The 19071-nt window shown below is 39.7% G+C and overlaps 1 protein-coding gene across 1 annotated transcript in view; it reads left to right on the forward strand.

The window, feature by feature from the left end:
• Positions 1-19071, forward strand: part of LOC108249898 (CD2-associated protein) — a 94827-nt gene that overhangs the window by 67152 nt on the left and 8604 nt on the right. Inside the window, exons 10-16 of the mRNA XM_037981710.1 lie at positions 363-416; positions 2832-2868; positions 5796-5861; positions 9291-9420; positions 11627-11736; positions 14532-14650; positions 17200-17283. Coding sequence (XP_037837638.1) covers positions 363-416; positions 2832-2868; positions 5796-5861; positions 9291-9420; positions 11627-11736; positions 14532-14650; positions 17200-17283 — 600 coding nt within the window. The remainder of the gene's footprint in view (positions 1-362; positions 417-2831; positions 2869-5795; positions 5862-9290; positions 9421-11626; positions 11737-14531; positions 14651-17199; positions 17284-19071) is intronic.

Consider the following 19071-nt stretch of genomic DNA (forward strand, 5'->3'; position numbering starts at 1 on the left):
TGTTTTCATTCGCTCTGGCAATGTAAGCTGAGCTTTTAGCTTGTGGCACATTGCACTTTGCTAACATGAATGGGATAATGCAGCTTAAGAACCGAACTTCACAAATATGGACAGAGCAATTTGATTTCCTCTGAAAGCCTTTTCATGTGATGGAAAAAAGCTTCATGTTGCATTCAGTGGAGAGAAACAGCAAAACAGATGAGTGGGGCAGCTTTAATGGGGTCTTCAGACCGTCTGAGCGGTGTTTGAGGACGCAGTGGAAATCCTCCTGAGTGATTGTGTTGCCTTCAGATAACTAATCTTTTTCTGACCCCTGCTGTTGGACATGCATGTAATTCTGTGTCCTTGTGTTCGTGTTTCAGGTTCCGGCATCAAGAGGCTCACTGAAATCCTCCCAAAGACCAGACGTGGATCAGGTAAGAGGATGATGATGATGGCCACACTCTGGCATGAAATAGACTTTTAAGGCACTTTCACAAAACATTTCGGCGAAATGGCCACAAAGATCAGTCTGTCCTTATGCTGCCTCTGGCCGGTCATAAATCACCTATTGGGCCAGCCACGATGTGAAGTTTCAGAAATGAGGAGCGCAACACATTAAATGTGACAAACATCTCCCTTGAATCGTTTTCTAACCATGACAAATGAACTCCGTTTAGCAATTCTCTCTGTGGTTAACTAATTTTTAAACAAAACACAAAGTTGCTCTGCGTCTTTATAAATCTTCCTTTGGTAATAAATCTGTTTGTTAATGTTTAATCCTGCAACTGAGTGGCGGCACAGCCCATATATAATCATTTCATCACATTATTGAGCCACAGAGTCGGCTTACCTTTTCATATGTCAGCTGTTATAGCTCTGTTACTACCTCGCTTCATGGCACAATAGAACATCAGTGGTGGGTTGGCTTGGATAGATGTGACCGCTCTGGCAAAAAAAGGCTGTCCCTCAGCCCATTAGTCCATGTCCTGATGGTGCAGTAACCCTCTTCCCTGACGGTAGTGGGACAAATAGGTCAGGGGACCAGCTGGACCTAAGTAATGACCACACATTTCCATCAAACCAGGGCTTCTGATTTGGAATCACCCTGATGGGTTTTGCTGGGCAATACAACCTCTGTACAGAGGTTGATATAGTCAAAGCCAGCAGATGCATAACCCTCCAGGTCAGATTCCTCAGAGAAAATGTCTCTCTGCAGTGCCAAAACAGTGATGCAGTGGCCTCCTTCCTCCATACATGCCTTTATGGTGGGTCTGCCTATTGGTCTGTAGGCTGGCATCATAAGCAGGGAGATGTGGTCTGATAGGCCAAGGTTTGGAGCTGGTTCGGTTTTGTCTACTCCACAGACGTTTGAGTACATCTGGTCTAGAATACTGTTGTCTCTTGTGGGGAAGTTTATGTGTTTATGGAGCTTGGGCAGCACTGTTTTGAGCTCGGCACAGTTGAAATCCCCAGCCAAAATCACTACTCCCTCTGGGTGGGCATTTGGCTGGCTGTTCACAGAGCTGCACAGCTTCTCCAGGGTTAGCTCAGCGATAGCATGTGGTGGGATGTAAACAGCTATGATAAGAAGGGCAGAAAACCCCTCGGTTAATGGAAGAGTCTGTATTTAACTGCTAGATATTCTAGATCTGGAGAGCAGTGAGTGTCAATGATGTCCACAGCCATACTCTAGTTGTTCTTTATATAAACGCACACAGCTCCACCTCTGCTCTAACCAGAGTTTACAGCCAGCTAACCCAATAGCCTCGCCAGGAACAGTGTTGTCCAGCCAAGTCTCCATTAATACCATCACGCAGCTCTATCAGCAGATTTCTTTTTCAGCTGAAAAAAACAAAGCTGAGTTTGTAATGCATCAGAGAGAAGCAGTTTTATTTTCATCATCTTTGTAGATCACAGGTCTTATCCAGTCAGTTCTATTGTGTGTCCTGCTGCCTCCAACTTAACAGTAACAGACTGCCCATTATTACCCGTTTTCAGCTTTTGAGTATTCGCTGCGTCCTTCTCTTCTGTCTCTGACAACAGCTGCTCTGCCGGTAATAAAAGCAGCAACATGTTTAGAGGAACATGTCCAACATAAATAATCAAAGTTCTGACATTAAACAGATTTGAGTCATTTTATCAATGAACAGGTTGCACTTTAGCAATTAATACAGCAAGATGCGGCGTCAACATAAAAGATCTACTTTCTGCGCTATGAAATGCACCACGCTTCCTACAGTTGCCTTTTTAAACCATAGGTGTCTACAGAGAAATAACACATGTACGCTGCAGGAAAAGCAGCAGAAGAGCCTACAGGATGTACATTCTTCATACACAAACATTTTCAACTTGTTCACTAATATTCAGGATTAAATTCACACCTGAGTTTTCAAGAATGGTTTTCAAAGCAATATTGTTGCTGTTTTCGAATATCCCACTTATTATTATCCCACTTATTACTGCTTAACTCTAGTTGTTATGGTGTCTGACTGGTGAAGTACCTCCTTTTAATTCTATTGGCTAAATTGGCTTTAACTAATAATTTTGTCTTTAGTAAGTACTCAGGTTGGTGTAAAGATCAATTCAGTATCACCTTCACGTACAAACTGGTAAACATGTCTGAAATGGATGCCACGGTACCTTTAGAACGCCTGATATTAAACTGAATTACAATAGTTAGTCTGATGTAGCAAAAACAAAAAGGTGTGATTGATGTGTTTATATCCTGCATCTTTCTGTGAAGTAAAATTAGAGTAGATTTATTGATTTTCTTTTCCAGATTACTTCTGAACACTTTGACTTTTAAGTCATTACCCTGACCTATTTTTCTGCTCTTCTCTTCCTGTCAGAAACCCATTAAACCACCTCCGCCATCAAAACACTCAGGTAAGGAGCACCTCACACACTATGTTTCAATAAATGGTCTCAAATAAGTGTTAGGGAGGAATTTTTTTGTCTGGAATACACTTCAGTGTGGCTTCATTTTAACAAAATCAATAAGACTGAAGAATTTTCTTTTATACGGAATCAGGCTTCTCTGAATGGGCAGTGGGCAACATCCAGCAGGCAGAAGTTTAAAGCGTGTTAAAGACAAAAAAGCCTAATATATTTATAATACAATAAAAGCTGAGCAGCACTGAAAGTTTTGCTTCTCATCATCTTCAGCTTTAGTTACCATCTTTTAGATCAGTGGCTCCCAGACTCTTTTCCCCTCAGAGCCCTCTTCTTTGCGCAGACAAAGCAACTGAGAATAAATTTCCTCCAGAGCCATATTGGTGCGAATAGACGCACCACCAGAGCCTTCAGCCCTGACATTTTTTAACCCCGCACTCCAGTTGGCACAAAGTTTGATTCAGGATGCTTCATCTGTTAATAAAGACAAGAGTGCAACCCCTTCTGAGAAGTATAGAAAAGGTTTCACAGTCTGTGGCTCTAGAGAAAACAGATGATGGGGAGCCAAGAGAGGAGATGTGTTTCTGTATGAGGAACTCAGGTGGGGAGGAGAAGCATGTGAGGGTATTTTAGGACATGTACAAAGACAACAAGACAGATGGGTCTTTGGTTGGGCAGAGTTCAGCTCTGAGATTCTTTGTTTGCAGTGATGATGGACTTCTATATAGAAGAATGTTTGAGTGATTATGTCTTCAGGGAATGGTGTTTTAATCAAAAATGCATCAGTTTACAATTCATTCAGTTATTTTCATTTTGTTTTAATGCCATAAACACACATTCTGTTATAATAGGCAGCTCTGTGTTTACATGCACTTTCACCCAGATATTTGATAGTGTGGTATTATTTTGTACATGTGCAAAACATGTTAACAGCTTCTGAGCCGGTAAAGCCTCGCACCACCCTCTGAGCTCTTCACCATGCAGAAGTCCTAAACCACTCCTCATTTCTGTTTACCGTATTTTCGGGACTATAAAGCGCATTTAAAAGCCTTTAATTTTCTCAAAAAACGACACTGCGCCTTATGATCTGGAGCGCCCTATATATGTAAGAAGTCATAAGGTTTTAGTACGACTTTGGTAAACTACAAAAGTGCACTGCTTGCAGCATTAAAGCTCAGTTATAGTTTTGTAGTGTTGCGCAGGGCTCTGTGCGCTGTGTAGGCATTTATACTTGATGCTTACGTCGGCGCAGTATTCTCCGAAAAGACAGAGGGCTGTTTTGTTTCGCTTAATGCGCCTTATTGTCCGGTGCGTTTTATATATGACAAAAGTTCGAAAATGGACCATTCATTGACAGTGCGCCCTATAGTGCAGAAAACACGGTACATCTTTTTTTTTTTAAGGACTTACTGGCAACATTCCCCTAGACATAATCAGGTTCAAGGACTAGACAGAAAATGATTTAAAAGAATCCAAAGTCCAAAGACAAACTGTGAAAAATTTTCTGAAAGCCTAAAGAACTGTTGATTAAGGTCACTTTAAAAGATTGCAGGAAAGTCTGGTTCCTTGGATGCAAACTGTAACTAAATGAGGGGCGGTATCAGACTTTTGCACAGTCCTGTGTGCCCATTTATTCTTCTTCCTCTGCCTGTCGAGTTCATGTCATAACAGACAAATTCGTGTTTCTAGACTTGAATTAAATAATCCCACCTGTGAGTGTGGGCCTTTTCCCTCTTGGCCTGCCCCCGACATCCTGAAGGTGACGAGGAGGCATCCAAGTCAGCTGCCCAAACTGGCACCTTTAGACACGTCAGAGGAGTGGTTACACCTCCCCCCTCGATGTCTGACATATGCCCCTTTTACACGGGCTCTAAAGGTCCCAGCTCCACTCTACTCGGCTTGCTTTGCACGCGTTTACATCAGCATTTTTTCAAGGTCGGCCCTGCTTCAGAGTAGAGTGGGCTGGCCCTGCTTTGTGGGTGGCGCAAGCTTAGCTCCTGTTCACTCATTGGTCGTGTGTGTGACCAGATGGAAGCATAAAGAGCGACGGTAGGAATATAAACAACAGCGTTAGCTTACCCTGCAATGTTTATGCCGTCTGTCCCCCAGCTGAAGGCGCTGTAAAGCCTGAAATCTCCGGCGGATAACAGCTGTCCTACTCCGTGCAACAATCGCGGCATCCAGAGCATTTCTTCCACTGCGCCTCTCTTCCTGAAGTCTCAGGAGAATCCCCATAAGTTTAAAAAACAGCAACAACACAGGGCCAACGTTGTCCATAGTGCTTCCGTTGTTTACACAACTTGCGCTAAGTTTCGGTAGCGCACTCCCCACCCCCCGCGCCGCGGCCCCACCCCCTGCAACACGAGGAGGCGTTCCTCTGCTACCGACCAAACTGGCCTGTGTAAACACGATCCATTCTTTATAGAGCCGAGCCAAGTAGAGTGGAGTAGAGCCAGACTTCTGAATTAGGGGCCGTGTAAAAGGGGCATTAGTGGCACTAAGACTGGGCCCCACCACCTCATGAGGAAAACACTTTAAGATGTCTTCAGGCTTTTTTTTTTTGCATTTTTTTTTTAATGTAGCCATTTTCTCTTGACTCGTGGACAAAATCCTAACACTGTTAGCCACACCGCCACTTCCAGTTTCCAGTTTGCAAAAAGGACGCTTGCACCGATGTTTTGCACCGTTACAGCTCGCTGTGTAAATTTTAGATGAGTACAAATCAAGTCTGTGTTCGCAACTTGCTGTCTGCGTAGAGATTCCTCTTACATGCATTTGTCTAACTCTTGATGTGTGGGTGCGTGATTCTTTCTGTTGGAAAGTGCGCAAGTCTCTCTGTGTTCCCTCTCATTTTCTGCGCGGTCTCGAATGAGTTGGGTCAAACACGCAGGTGACTCTGTGAAACGTGTTTCATTTTTTAGTTGTCAAGCCAGAAGTCCCGAGTGCCGACAAGAAACCTCATCATCCCATCAGACCAACGGACAAAGGTACAGCTGGACTCTCTGCTCTCCCTGTCTCGTCTCATACCTCCTTGTCAGATCAGAGTTCACATTGATGCCGAGATGTGACACGAGGAACTGCACAGATCATCAGTTCTGTTCAAATCTGTGGCCTTGCTGTTTGTCTTCAGACACTCCTGCTGGGTTTTCACCCTTTTCCTCTTGCTGCTTTCCAAACTTTTATGCTTCTGTTCTAAACAAAGCAGAATTCTTCCTCTCCCCTGTCAGCTTGTCTCAAGCTCAATTTCCTGTATTTTTCCTTCAACATGCGCTTTTTGCTCTGTTGTGTTTTTGCATCACCATTAGAATAAATAACAAAACTTCACTAAACATATATGGTGACAATGATCCCAAACACAGCAACAAATCTACAGCGTAGCGGCTGAGAAAGAAAAGAATCAAACCACTACAGAGGTCCAGTTAGAGTCCAGAACCTCCACCTGATTGAAACGTTGTGGTGGGACCTGAAGAGATCTGAGCAGAAACCAACTTTGGGCAATAAAGAGTGGGCCAAAATTCCTCTACAAAGATGTGAAAGGAGTAAAAAAAGTAAATGAAAAAAGATGATTTCATACAGAAAGTAACAACTGAGAGTTATTGCTGCTAAAGTCGGTGCTAAACCATGGGGTTAGACACACAGATACACTCCTTTGTTGGCTTTGTTTAGATTTAATAAATATTGATGTGGTGGTTTTATTTGTTGTTTTGAGGCTAGATTTGAATAATTTTAGATCCTGTTAAACATGGTATTGTTTTCTTTTGTCCTGATACCTGAAAGCCATGAATTAAAAGAGGGTGGCCTTTTTTTTCCATTACTGTAAAGTTTGTATGTTTTTTTGTTTGTTTTTTTTACCTCCACCAAGAAGGGGGTGTTTCCAGGAGTGTTTTGTCTGTCCGTCCTTCTGTCTCTTAGCAAGACTACTTAAAAACTAATGAACAGATTTTTATGAAATTTTCACGAAATTATGGAGTTCTCACAGAAAACTAGTGATTAATTTATGGATGTGATCTTGGATCCTACAATATTTAAATGACCCTATGGCCTTAGCCGAAGTTTGCGCTCTCTGATTGCTTCTAGTTTTTTCTTTGTTTGTTTGTAGTTTTAAATCACAGATGGTGGCGCTGTGACTACAACGCAAACATTTTCTGTAACTTTACAGAAATTGTATATTTACAATAAATAATAATAGCAATAAATTTACAGTGTTTGTGCTTGGTCTCTGAAAACAGACCAAAATTGGACTGAAAAATTCAGTCATTAAGTGGAAAAACTAGAACATGAAAATGAAAATTGTGTAGGTTCTCTTTTTTATTTACTTTAAATTCCTGTTTTTATTAAATTGTTTTTTTTTTTTTACTAATATAGGTGTTCTCTTATTTTATTTGCTGTGTGTGTGGTGTGTAACTGCAGGAACAAGCTTGTGCTGCTCTGTCAGTATCACATTTGGGAGTGAGAGTTAAAACCCGATTAAGAGGTTTTGGGAAAGACGAGTCTCTGAAGTGACAGTGTTTAAATCAGAGATTGTAGATTTTTGTATAAACATTAAAGTCTTTAGGCTTTAGATGCTGGTGCCCTTAATCATCTCTAGTATCTGCACTTTAAACTTTTCTTTCACATCAAATTATTTTAAAAATGCAGCTGCATCAACCCACTCTGATTTGATCGGCCTCGTTCAGGTCTTCACCTCAGCAATTAGTGCCACTGCCATAAGTTAAACTTTTGCAGCATCCTCGATCCTTTTTAGATTTCAGCATTCAGTGTTTTTCAGTATTTTGTCCTGCTGTCTGTATTTGCTTGTTTCTGTCCTCTGAGCTTCTCCGGAGAATTGGAAATCTTTTCTCTGATTCCCACAAAGCTTATATAAGTTGAGTCTTTCAGACTGATTTAAATAACAAACCAGAGGTCGGTCTGCATCAGGTTATGCCTAATGAATTATTTAAACTAAGAGTTCAGCCAGAAGCCCATCAAAAGCACAATGAAACCGGGCTAAAACACTTCTTAGAGCCCATTTATCAATGTCAAATATGAAAACGTATGTGGATGGAGCCTTCCGTTCGTCCTCTGGGTTCACTTCGTGCCCATTCCAATCTGTCGTCAGGGAGTTTGCGGATGCGTACCCAAACGCAGCAAGTGGAGCAGTCGCAACAGAAAACTTTGGGGCAATGTTGTGCAGTGTAGCTCACATGTAACCAACGAAAGGAACAAAGGAGAAAACTGAAAAGCCTGAACTTTTTGAAGAGAGCTATAATTGGTATCACCAGGTAGAAGAAATATCTGTCCACATGACATTTGGTTTTGCACTTTTCCAGGTGTGAAGAAGTATAGAAAAACATTTATGTTACCAAACTTTTTACCAAATTCTCTTCTTTAATGTATCAGACCGTTGGCAGGGTATCAAGATGCCTATTCTATTGGCTATAGAATGGAGATATACAACCTTGATTATAGATTGAGGAAGAACATAATTATCAGGATGTCACCTTTTTTATCTTTGAGTCAAGGCTTGAGTTAGACGTTTTACCCATCAGTATCAAGCAGTTTGTGCACTAAAACAGCTTCAAATATTCTCCATCTGTTAACCTGATAACTGTTTGTAATTTCACAGGCAGGAGGGTGCAATTTAGTCCACTCTGCTTTAGGCCCTTTTTACACAAGAATGATCTCAGGAAGTGTTGGTATTTTTTTGTGGCGAATCAACAAGAAAAAAAAAAAAAAACATGTTTACATGGATATGACGTTGCTCATTGAATCTGCCGTAGTTTCTGTGCTAGGCAGAGTTGCCAGATAGGAAATGACGAACTGTCGTACTGTAGCTTTAAAATTGTTGCATTTTGACCCAAATTATCATATGCGCTGAGTGAGGCGTACTTTCTCGGAGGAGGAAGGTTGTGAGATTAGTTGTGTGCTGTGATTGGTGAATATGTGCACAGAAAAGTAGAGAGACTTGACCCTAAAGCTATGTTATAAAAATGTTAATTATCACATATCTGGAAACACTGCTGCTGGGCTTTCAACGAGGTGAGCATGCCGTCTGGAGCATGGAAACAGTTACATCCAAAATGGTGAATACACAACCGGCCTTGAGGTTGGGTTGCTGCTACATGTTGAAAAGGGGGAGTAGCACAAAGAGCTCTCTGCTACCCGCCATTATTAATGTTGTTGATCTGCATGTGCAGAATAGCTATTGACTGCAGTAGACTGTGGTGCGCATGTGTGATTTCACACCACAGTAGGAATCTCCAGTCTGACACCTGGGTTCAAAAAGTTTTGGTTTCAAAAGAAACAAACACTATTGTCATGTACACAAATGGCCAAACCACTACAGAAAAACTACTACTTCACTCAAAAACAAGATAGTGTAAATGGCCCCTTAGTTGTCTCTGGTAATCACTAATTTTATGTCTCTCCATTTTCAGTTTTAGGGGACAAGCCTCATACAGAGAGCAAACCCAGTAAGCCCCCACCACCAGTGGTCCCAAGCAAGAAGCGACTCCCTACTCCACCCAGAAAGCCAGAGAAGCCTCTAATTTCCACATCAAGTTTCAAGTACGTTTGTTTTTCCTGCTATTCTCCAGGTTTTGTATGGATGAGTGAAACAACCAGGATTAGGAATTATTATTATTTAGTAACTTGAAGTTTATGTGAAGTTCCAAGTTATTAGAAACTTGAAACTTTAAGTTTTACGTTATTATTAAAAGAATATGCTCCTATTTTTTGTTTCTTAAATTTATATTTCTAACATTTTTATTTTGCACTTTGTATTTATTTTGTTTCCTAATTCTTAATTTATTGTCCTTTTCATTTGTAGGTGTGTTCATTTGGTAAAATGTTTCTTATTAAAATTATTCTTTAGTAATAATAATAATAATAATAAATATAAATTCATACATAATGTTAACATTTGATATGACTGTAAAAATAAAAATTTACTGTGGGGAAAAATATACTAAAATTAAATCACAGAAGTAATTCCAGGTCAAATGCAAAAAAAAACAGAAGATAATGTCACAGCTTAAAAACAAATATTGGTCTAATATACTGCTTGGCCAAAAAAAAAAAGTCTCCACTAAAGGTTACACACTCTAATATGTCGTTGGACCGCCTTTAGCTTTTGATTATCGCACACATTCACTGTGGCATTGTTTCGATTAGCTTCTGCAATGTCAGAAGATTTATTTCCATCCAGTATTGTATTAATTTTTCACCAAGATCTTGCATTGATGACAGTAGAGTCTGACTGCTGAGCAAAGCCTTCTCCAGCACATCCCAAAGATTCTCAATGGGGTTATTACAATTCCAGCCCGATAAATCCTGGCATTGTCATCTTGGACTATGCCCTTGCCATCAGGGAAGAAAAAAATCCATTGCTGGAATAACCTGGTCATTCAATATATTCAGGTAGTCAGCTGACCTCATTCTTTGAGCACATACTGTTGCTGAACCTTGATCTGCCCAACTGCAGTAACCCCAGATCATAGCACTGCCCCCACAGGCTTGTACAGTAGGCACTAGGCATGATGGGTGCAACACTTCACATGCCTCTCTTCTTACCCTGATGTGCCCATCACTCTGGAACAGCGTAAATCTGGACTCATCAGACCACATGACCTTCTTCCATTGCTCCAGAGTCTAATCTTTATGCTCTCTAGCAATTTGAAGACTTTTTTTCTGATTAGCCTCACTGATTAATGGTTTTCTTGAGGCTACACAGCCGTTCAGTCCCAATCCCTTGAGTTCCCTTCACATTGTGCATGTGGAAATACTCTTCCTTTCACTATTAAATGTAGCACAGAGTTCTACTGTTTTTCTTTGATTTGTATTCACCAAATGTTTTAAGTGATCACCGATCACGATCATTCAGTATTTTTTTCCGGACACATTTTTTCCTCGAAGACCATGGGTCCCCACTATCCTTCCAGTTTTTAATATCACGTTGGACAGTTCTTAACCCAATTTTAGTAGTTTCTGCAATCTCCTTCGATGTTTTCTCTGCTTGATGCATGCCAATGATCTGACCCTTCTCAAACAGGGTGGCATCTTTTCCACAACCACAGGATGTCTTTTGACATGATTGTTTAAGAAATGAGAAGCAACTCATTGCACTAGTTGGGGTTAAATAACTTGTTGCCAGCTGAAAGATAATCATCCATGCAGTAATTATCTAATAAGAGGCTCGTACTTATTTGCTTAGTTAAATCCAGGTGGCGACTGGCGCCTTTTTTGGCCAGGCAGCGTAATATTTATTAAATTATCCATGTAGCTCGACTAAAATAATAATAAAAAAATATGATTATTTTCCCTTGGGTACTTTAATTATTTTAGAAATGTGTACATTTGTAAGGTTTGGAGCAGCACAAGGAATGCAGTAAATCATAGAGAAAGAATCTGGAAAAAAAATAAAGAAAAGAGGGCCCTCTATATTTAATCAAGATATATCAGTTCCAGATTTTAGGTATCACTTGCATAGTTTATTAACTACAACACAAACAAAGACAGCCTATGTGGAAATATAAAATAAAGTACATTTAGTTATTATTGGTACAAACAACAGAATAGTACAATGAGTTATTTTTTTTGTTATTGACAGAATATCTTGTGAGATTTTCTTGTGTGTGCATAAACAGAGTAGTAATCTATTTTAGCCTGTAACCAATTTTGCAGGCCATATCAAAGATCCTCCTTTCACTCTGTTCACTCAGTCATAAACTTTTTTTTCTCCCCTACTTAATATTTCTTTTTTCTTTAACTGCAGACAAAATGGAGAGGTGCCTTCCATACGACCAAAGTCTGATGTGGAGCCATTATTGCCCCCTGGAGCCATAACACCAACAGGAGACGCACCAGAAAAGCCCTCCGAGTCAGGTTTGTACACAAAGTGTCACTCCAAACGGTCCAAATCCAGAATATTACAGCAAATTGGTTTTCTCTTACTGACAGAAGATCTTGAACATTTTTTTTTTTAATTCAGTTCAGTTTAAAAGGTCTTCCTGCCTCAGTCAGTCTATCATTTAGTCACAAGCTAGCAGAAGATCTCCTCCCCTAATTCTGCCTATTTCACATGTGGTTAAACTGCTGTTTCTAAAAGGACAAGAAAATTTAGCTTTATAATCACAATTACCATGGTTTGAACTTTCATAAATCAGAAGACCATCAGATGTTAACATTGTGACTCCACAGAAACATTGAACTATTTTATGTTGAAACTGTAAATTATTATGTTCTGTTAACCTCGTTTGTTGGAATTTGGTCCTTTTTTTTAGCTTCTGGCGAAACTGAGCAGATTTTTAACAACTCAAACAATAGTTTTTAAATATTAAAAGCATGATGCAAACTAATGCTAAGATTGGAGTGAAAATGTTCCTCAAGGTGTGCTGGGGGGGTAATGAGGTGCTGTCCGGTCGGTCCCTGTAGACCCAAAAAGAGCTATGTCCACATTCTCAGCACAAAGCTTGGACTCCACCAGGACTTCATGTCTCTGATCCTCTTTGTGGTGTTTATGAACAGGATGTCAAGGGTCATTCATGGAGAGGAGGGTGTTTTCCCCTTGAAACCCTGGCCTTCTGTTTAGATCGAGCCATTTCAGGACCTTTAATCTAGAATCAAGTTAGCCTTGAATGGTTCAAGGTGTGTAAGCATCTGTAATGAAAGAGCGCTCACTTCAAACCAGTGAGATTACAACTGACAGCAGCTGTGGGAGTGAGAGCAGACATGACAGACAAATAGATAGCTGTTAAGAGAGTAGCAGAGTAGGACAAACGGGGGCATGTGGGAACAGAGAGCGCTGCTGAAAGGTTACAGAAGACATCAGAGATGGATGAATGGAAAGAGGACACCTGAAGGCACATCACCCTCGAACAGATCCTTTGTTGTGACAAGGAGCTTGCAAAGGTGCTAAAAGTTCGACTCAACTTTACAAAAATCTGTGACACTTTTCTACCAAACATGAAAACGTAATCGTTTCTGCAGTTTGAGCCGGAGCCCCTCCAGCTGGAGCAGCTGTCCCCAGAAGGTGTGAAGTGCTGCTCAACAACAGCTGCAAACGGCTTTCAGTGTGAAACTCAGAGCGACTTGTGCTGTTCTCCATTTTCACTTTATCTTTACGTCCGCACTTCAAGTTATGCTCCAAGACATGAATTGAAATGAATATTAGAACAACTACAGTAATGGATTTGCTGTCCATTCACACCAGATTGAACTTTTATAAAACCTTTTAATTTTAAATTTAAATTGTTAAACACATAATTCTAGCTCTAGTGTTTTTTTTTCTTGTTTGTTTGTTTTATTTTAAACCTTTTGCATTAAAATTGTTGTAGAGTTAAAGTAATTGGAAGAATAAGAAAAACCTAAATGTTGCATATTGCTGTACGTAGTATAAATAAATCCACATCTTCAGTATTTTTATTCCATTTAACAAGTCATTCCACAATCCTGCTGTGACCTAAATATTCTGGCATTTTCTTGGCAGCATAAACAGTTTTGGTTGTGCTATTTGTTTTACACACTGTTTCAACTGCCAGTTTTATTATATTAGCATTTGCAATGTCAGTTTGTTAATTGTGCCATTTAGATTCATTGGCCCTTATTGTCTCAGTAAGTACTATTTACCTTTACTAGATTAAACAGTGATATAAGGAGCTTTTCCGTTACAGCCTTCATTTCCACAATGTGGAAATGCCACAATGCCTTTATTTCCACAATGTCATTGACCTCAAACGTTGAGAATAAACTGAAATCTTTTGTGTTCAGTGTTTGTAGATGACAAAGTCATGTGTTGGAATTAAAGCACCCTGAATGTTAACAATCAGTTTACGCAAAACCACAAACTAAAGTGAAGATAAGTTCGACTACACAACTGAAGAGTTTCATGCAGTACTCGTAAAGAAATTAGTTCTGTGGCAGAAGAAGTAAATGTTTTTAACTCTGTAGAGAAAAAGTGAGCTATGCCTAGTCTTGCAGCCTCACAAAAATCCCATATTTACCATCTGAGGCACTTAGATTTGACCAAACCCCCTGGCAATGGGAACGGAATTGATTTACTTGTTTTAGCAACAATAATTGCATTAGGAAATCTGTTAAAATGTGCTACTTTTGAACAACAACAACAAAAAAGAAGCCACAAGTCATTTTATTCTCTTGTCTTTTGCATAACACATCACAAAGAGGCACCCACATCTATAATTTGACTAACTGTAGAAAAGATGGCATGAAATAAGGAGAAAATAACCATTTAATTTTTTTTTCTTTAATACCAGGAAGTCTTAAAGTACATTTTGTGTTCAGATAACAATGTTTTTTTTATTAGTATAGTTCATGTTATCACAGAATCTTCATGTTTGTTTCTATTGTGTTACAGCAGCCTTCTTAGATTAATACTTTGGTCCATTTTGAACAATGTGAAGACGTTTTCCCTATAGACCATTTCACACTTTAGAATGTGTTACAAATTGCTTATTATCTGCTGCTGTGTTTGCTGATTTCATTAAAAGGCAGGAAATGATCTGTCTGTAAGCTAGAAAGCACTCAAATTAAATAAAATTAAATCAGATCTGTCACTTCACCTGCTGGATGTTCTTTTAGTCAACATCCAGCTGAAATGTTCCCCATATCTTTTCTTTTTCTTATCTCTTCCTCCATCTTTCCATCTCATCTCTTTTCAGCTGATTTGAAGATTTTTGATGAGTTGTCGATAACTTCGGAGAAGCTCCCTCACCCGACTACGACCAGACCAAAGTTTCACGGCAGGAGGCTCCCCGCCCGTGTTGGCGAAGGAAATTCGGTGAGGACGCTGAAAAAATATCTCAGTACCAATTTCAAGGTTTTATTTTAAAGCCTGTGCAAATGTGTAATAGGATAAGATAATGAAGTGATGACAGTTTTTTAACCAAGATAAACATGGAAGTAAACAAACCATTCTTATACAGTGTTGAAGTTATATAAATGATGATTACTTCATGTTTTTTCTGCTACAATTATGGGGTAAAGAAAGTATACATTTTGTATTTGAGGGCATAATAAAACTGAACTAGGGTGTCATTTATAAAACTGGCGTACGCACAAAACGGGGCCTAAAACTTGCGTACGTCTATAAAACCTGGTGTTTACACAGATTCCACCTTGTCATCATTAATTAAACAACAATGAAGCCTAAACACGAGTATTAAAAAGTATGTGTACCTGCACTCCTTCCATAGAATTTAAGAGGGAAAGTGTCAGCCAGATTTTGCTGATCAGATGTATTTAAAAAGTAGGAAAAAGCTTTTTAAAAGCAGCAGGAAAGCAGCAAATAAGACCTAAGCAACTGTTGCTGTCCACAAATCTTGGAAGGGTTAACTGTCATTTCATTATTTGGAGTTCATCATTCTAAGGACAGAAAAAATATCCATCCATCCATTTTCTTTACCCGCTTCTCCATTCCGGGTCGCGGGGAGCTGGTGCCTATCCCCAGCAGTGGAAAAAATATCCACAGGTGAGAAATATTTACAGCAGCTGCCTATCTTCCCTTGAGTGGACAACCCAAAAAATTCACCCTGAGGTCAGACTGTGCAAATGGCAACATAGCAAAAAGCTCTATCTTGGGCCTCAGTTAGCAGGGTAAAGGTTAAAGTTCATGACAGGACAATTAGAATGAGACTGAACAACAATAAGTTTGTTTGGAAGGACTAAAAAAAAACATGACAGCATGACTTAGGTTTGTAAAATTTTATATAAATGAACCGCAAGACTTCTGGAACAATGTACTTTGGGCCCATGAGACTACAGTGGAGATGTCTGGTTAAAAGCACTATGTTTGGACAAAACCAAGCACCGATTATCAGCACACACCCCTCACCCCAACACTCAATCACCGTGGTGGAGGACTGACAGTTGAGGCTTGTTTTGCAGCTACAAGGGCACCTTGCAGTCATTGAGTCCATGAACTCCTCTGTAGACCAAAGGCCACCTGTCTGACAGCTAAAGCTTGGACCAGACACAACAATGATCCCAAAACTCAGCAGCTAACCTACAACAGAACAGCTGAAAAAGAAAAGATTCAAGGTGTTAGAGTAATCAAACGAAAATCCAGGCCTCAACTTGCCTGACATACTGTGGTGGGACCTGAAGAGAGCTGTGGGAAAACAAACATCTGCAGACTTCACTGATTTGAAGCAATGCTGGAAAGAAGAGTGGGCTGAAATTCCTCCACAACTGTGAGAAAGACAAAGTCGTACAGAAAAGGAACACTTCAAGTTACTGCTACTGAAGGAGGTTCTACAAGCTGTTGAGTCATGGGGTAGCTTAGTTTTCACACACAGCTTTCTACTTTAGCTTTGTTTTGTTTAATAAGTAATTCACGGTAGAATCTGTGTTGCAAACTCATTCCCTAACATCAGCAACATGAACCCAGTCTGCAGTGTAATTATGGGTCTGTTCAAGTGCTGAAGGAGTGATTGAACAACGAGCAGGGAAACTGAAGAGCTGGAGGAAGAAATAACTGCTGGTTGAAGCGCTGACAACTTGAGGTTGCATTTCAATAATTTTACAACCCGGTAATGACCACATCACTTTTTTTTTATTATGTCTTGATGCATAAAACCTTACAATTGATGTAGGATAGACTTTCTTTTTTCATTACATTAATGTAGGATCTGGTTGAGATTAAGGGAACATCAACTGATTACTGCTCTGCTTTTTATGCATTGTAACCTAATGTTATTTCTTTAAAATTTGAATTTCAGGCATTTGTTAATCAGAGTAAAAAAATAATGGAGAAAATAAGAATGTGGCTGAATTATTGCCTGTCGTTTTTTTTTTTTTGTTGTTGTTGTTGTTAGTAGCTTTGTTTCTGCATGCAAAAAGAAAATTAAGCTAAAGCTTTGTTAAGGTAATTGGGTTATTAAAATGCCATTCACTCACAGTTAAACTACCTTATCTTGTCTGCACTGAAGAAATTTGTTCTCTGAAATGGAGAATTAAAGTTTAGAGTTAGAAATCAAAGCTTGATTCCAGCTGACTTAAATAAAATAGAATTATCTCAAGCTCAGTGCATCTGCAACTTCCGTATTTATTACAAACAATTTAACCGCAGCTCTTTGTTTCCTCTCATCGTCTGTGGTGTAGTTACCAGGAATATGAAAGCACTTTGACAGCCACTGTCGTTAATTTCCGTCCTTCTCATGGTTCAAATCAGTGCCTTGTGTCTCAAAATAAGTCGCCTCAGTGGTCCTGCTGATGGATAGGCTTATTAGCATAATGTCCAGGATTGTATTATCAGTCAATTTAAGGTTAACTATTAAGGTGACTATTATTATTATTATTTCATAAATGAACAAATGTGTTTCTTCACAGCCAACCAGAGACCTGAACTTGGAGAAATCATTCAAGATCAATAAAGAAGATGGATCCAAGCCAGCGCCTACAGAAACCAGAAAGGTAACCTTAGGCTCAAATTTTAAACTTTCACATCATAGTGAGTGTTGGGTGGGGAAAGTCTTATGGTGTGAACCACTGTATCAGTGGAAAGTGAAAAATCTGCTGCTACACAAAGTTTCCTTTGTGTGAGTTGAGCTATTGAGAAGCTGTTTGCATCTTCTGCTTATAAAGGTCCATAATAATGTCATCAGCAGTGACAAAAAATGTGCATTCTGTTCAAAGATAAGAACCCAGAGCTGTTGTACTTTTATAGGTGATAAGATAACAAGATGGTTTCTGCAGATGAGATTAAATATTAACAGAACTGAAAACAGAGTCTGTTTGAGTGGAGAACCAAACTGGTAGATGCATATACACCAGTGATTCCCAACTCCAGTCCTCTAGGAACACTATCCTGCGTGTTTTAGTTGTTTATCTGCTCCTCAGCAGTTCTTCAAGTTCTGCAGAAGCCTATTAATCACTCACTCACTCAAATCAGGTGTGTCAAAGCAGAGAAACAACTACAACATGCAGGACAGTGTTCCTTGAGGACCAGGGTTGGGAATTACTGATCTACACTGTAACTGATTATCAAATACCAGATCAAATAGATAACAGAGTTGGGTTTACCAGCACACTGCTCGTCCCATGTCAGTAGCATGTGCCCCCAATTTTTCATATAACTAAACTGGACTTCAGTTATTTGCCTGGCTCACAGGAAGATAATGGGTCACATGCAAGGTGTAGATTGAACCTGGATAGGTATCAGACTTAATGCTCCGTTGTACATTTTATAAAGCTAAAATTTGAGGCATCCTCCTCTGTTTAAAGACGTTTTTTCTTGTTTGACGTAAATGGCTTCCTTCACGTCCCTTTCTCTCCATTTTGAGGGGGGTTTAATTTGCATGTGAATTTATACTTGCATAACGGAACATCTAATGCATCTTAAAAGCTTTAACCTCACACTCTCCAGCATTGAATAGAAAAAGCTCCTCGAATGAGGAGCGAAACATCTTCAAATACAGGACTGAAGTGCAGTTTTTTTGTTTTTGTATTTTTGGATCCATGTTTTGGATGGCTGATTATCCACTCCACCATACCCCCTTTTGGAACTGGATACAATTGGTAATTTGGTGCAGAACAGTCACTGTACTCATCATATCCTCGTCTGCGGCAAGTCAGCCCACAGCTGTTGTAATACTGAGTCAGAATTTGACTGAACTGATCCCACACATTTGATTGAGAACCTCGACTTGAAGCAGGCAGTCCATCTCTAAATGTTAATTGCTGAACATGATAGGACATCTTGTCTGGTGTTAATGGCAGTCTATGCATGTGCCGGTGAACTCGTAATCTGGCTGTTCATCAGTTGCTAACACACATGGAAAGATGACACAGTGTTGTAGAGTCCAGTACTTGGGACCAGAAAGCAGACACAGATGTCATGACGTTCTGTAATGCTTGGCAAAGAATACAAAAATCTGCTCTTTGTGTGATCTGTCTTGGGCGACTAGAACCTTTGGCACATGTGGGTGAAGTGGTGATTTGTGCCCATTAGTTCCAGTATTGGGTATCAGGCAAACATGCCATATAATGGCACAATAGGACCACCCAACCTCATACAAACCCTTAAATGACTCCTATTAAAATCCATGAAGTGAAGGGTTTCCCCCAGAGAAGAGGCTAAGCCCGGTGGTAGGTGGCCGCTCGCCAGCCGCTCGCCAGCCGACCATGGTTTAGTAAAAAAAAAAAAAAAAGATTTAAGTTGAAAATATGGCTATTTATTATGTGATATTGTAAGATATTTGT

The sequence above is a fragment of the Kryptolebias marmoratus genome, linkage group LG19, assembly GCF_001649575.2.
Source record: "Kryptolebias marmoratus isolate JLee-2015 linkage group LG19, ASM164957v2, whole genome shotgun sequence".
Taxonomy (NCBI): Eukaryota; Metazoa; Chordata; class Actinopteri; order Cyprinodontiformes; family Rivulidae; genus Kryptolebias; species Kryptolebias marmoratus.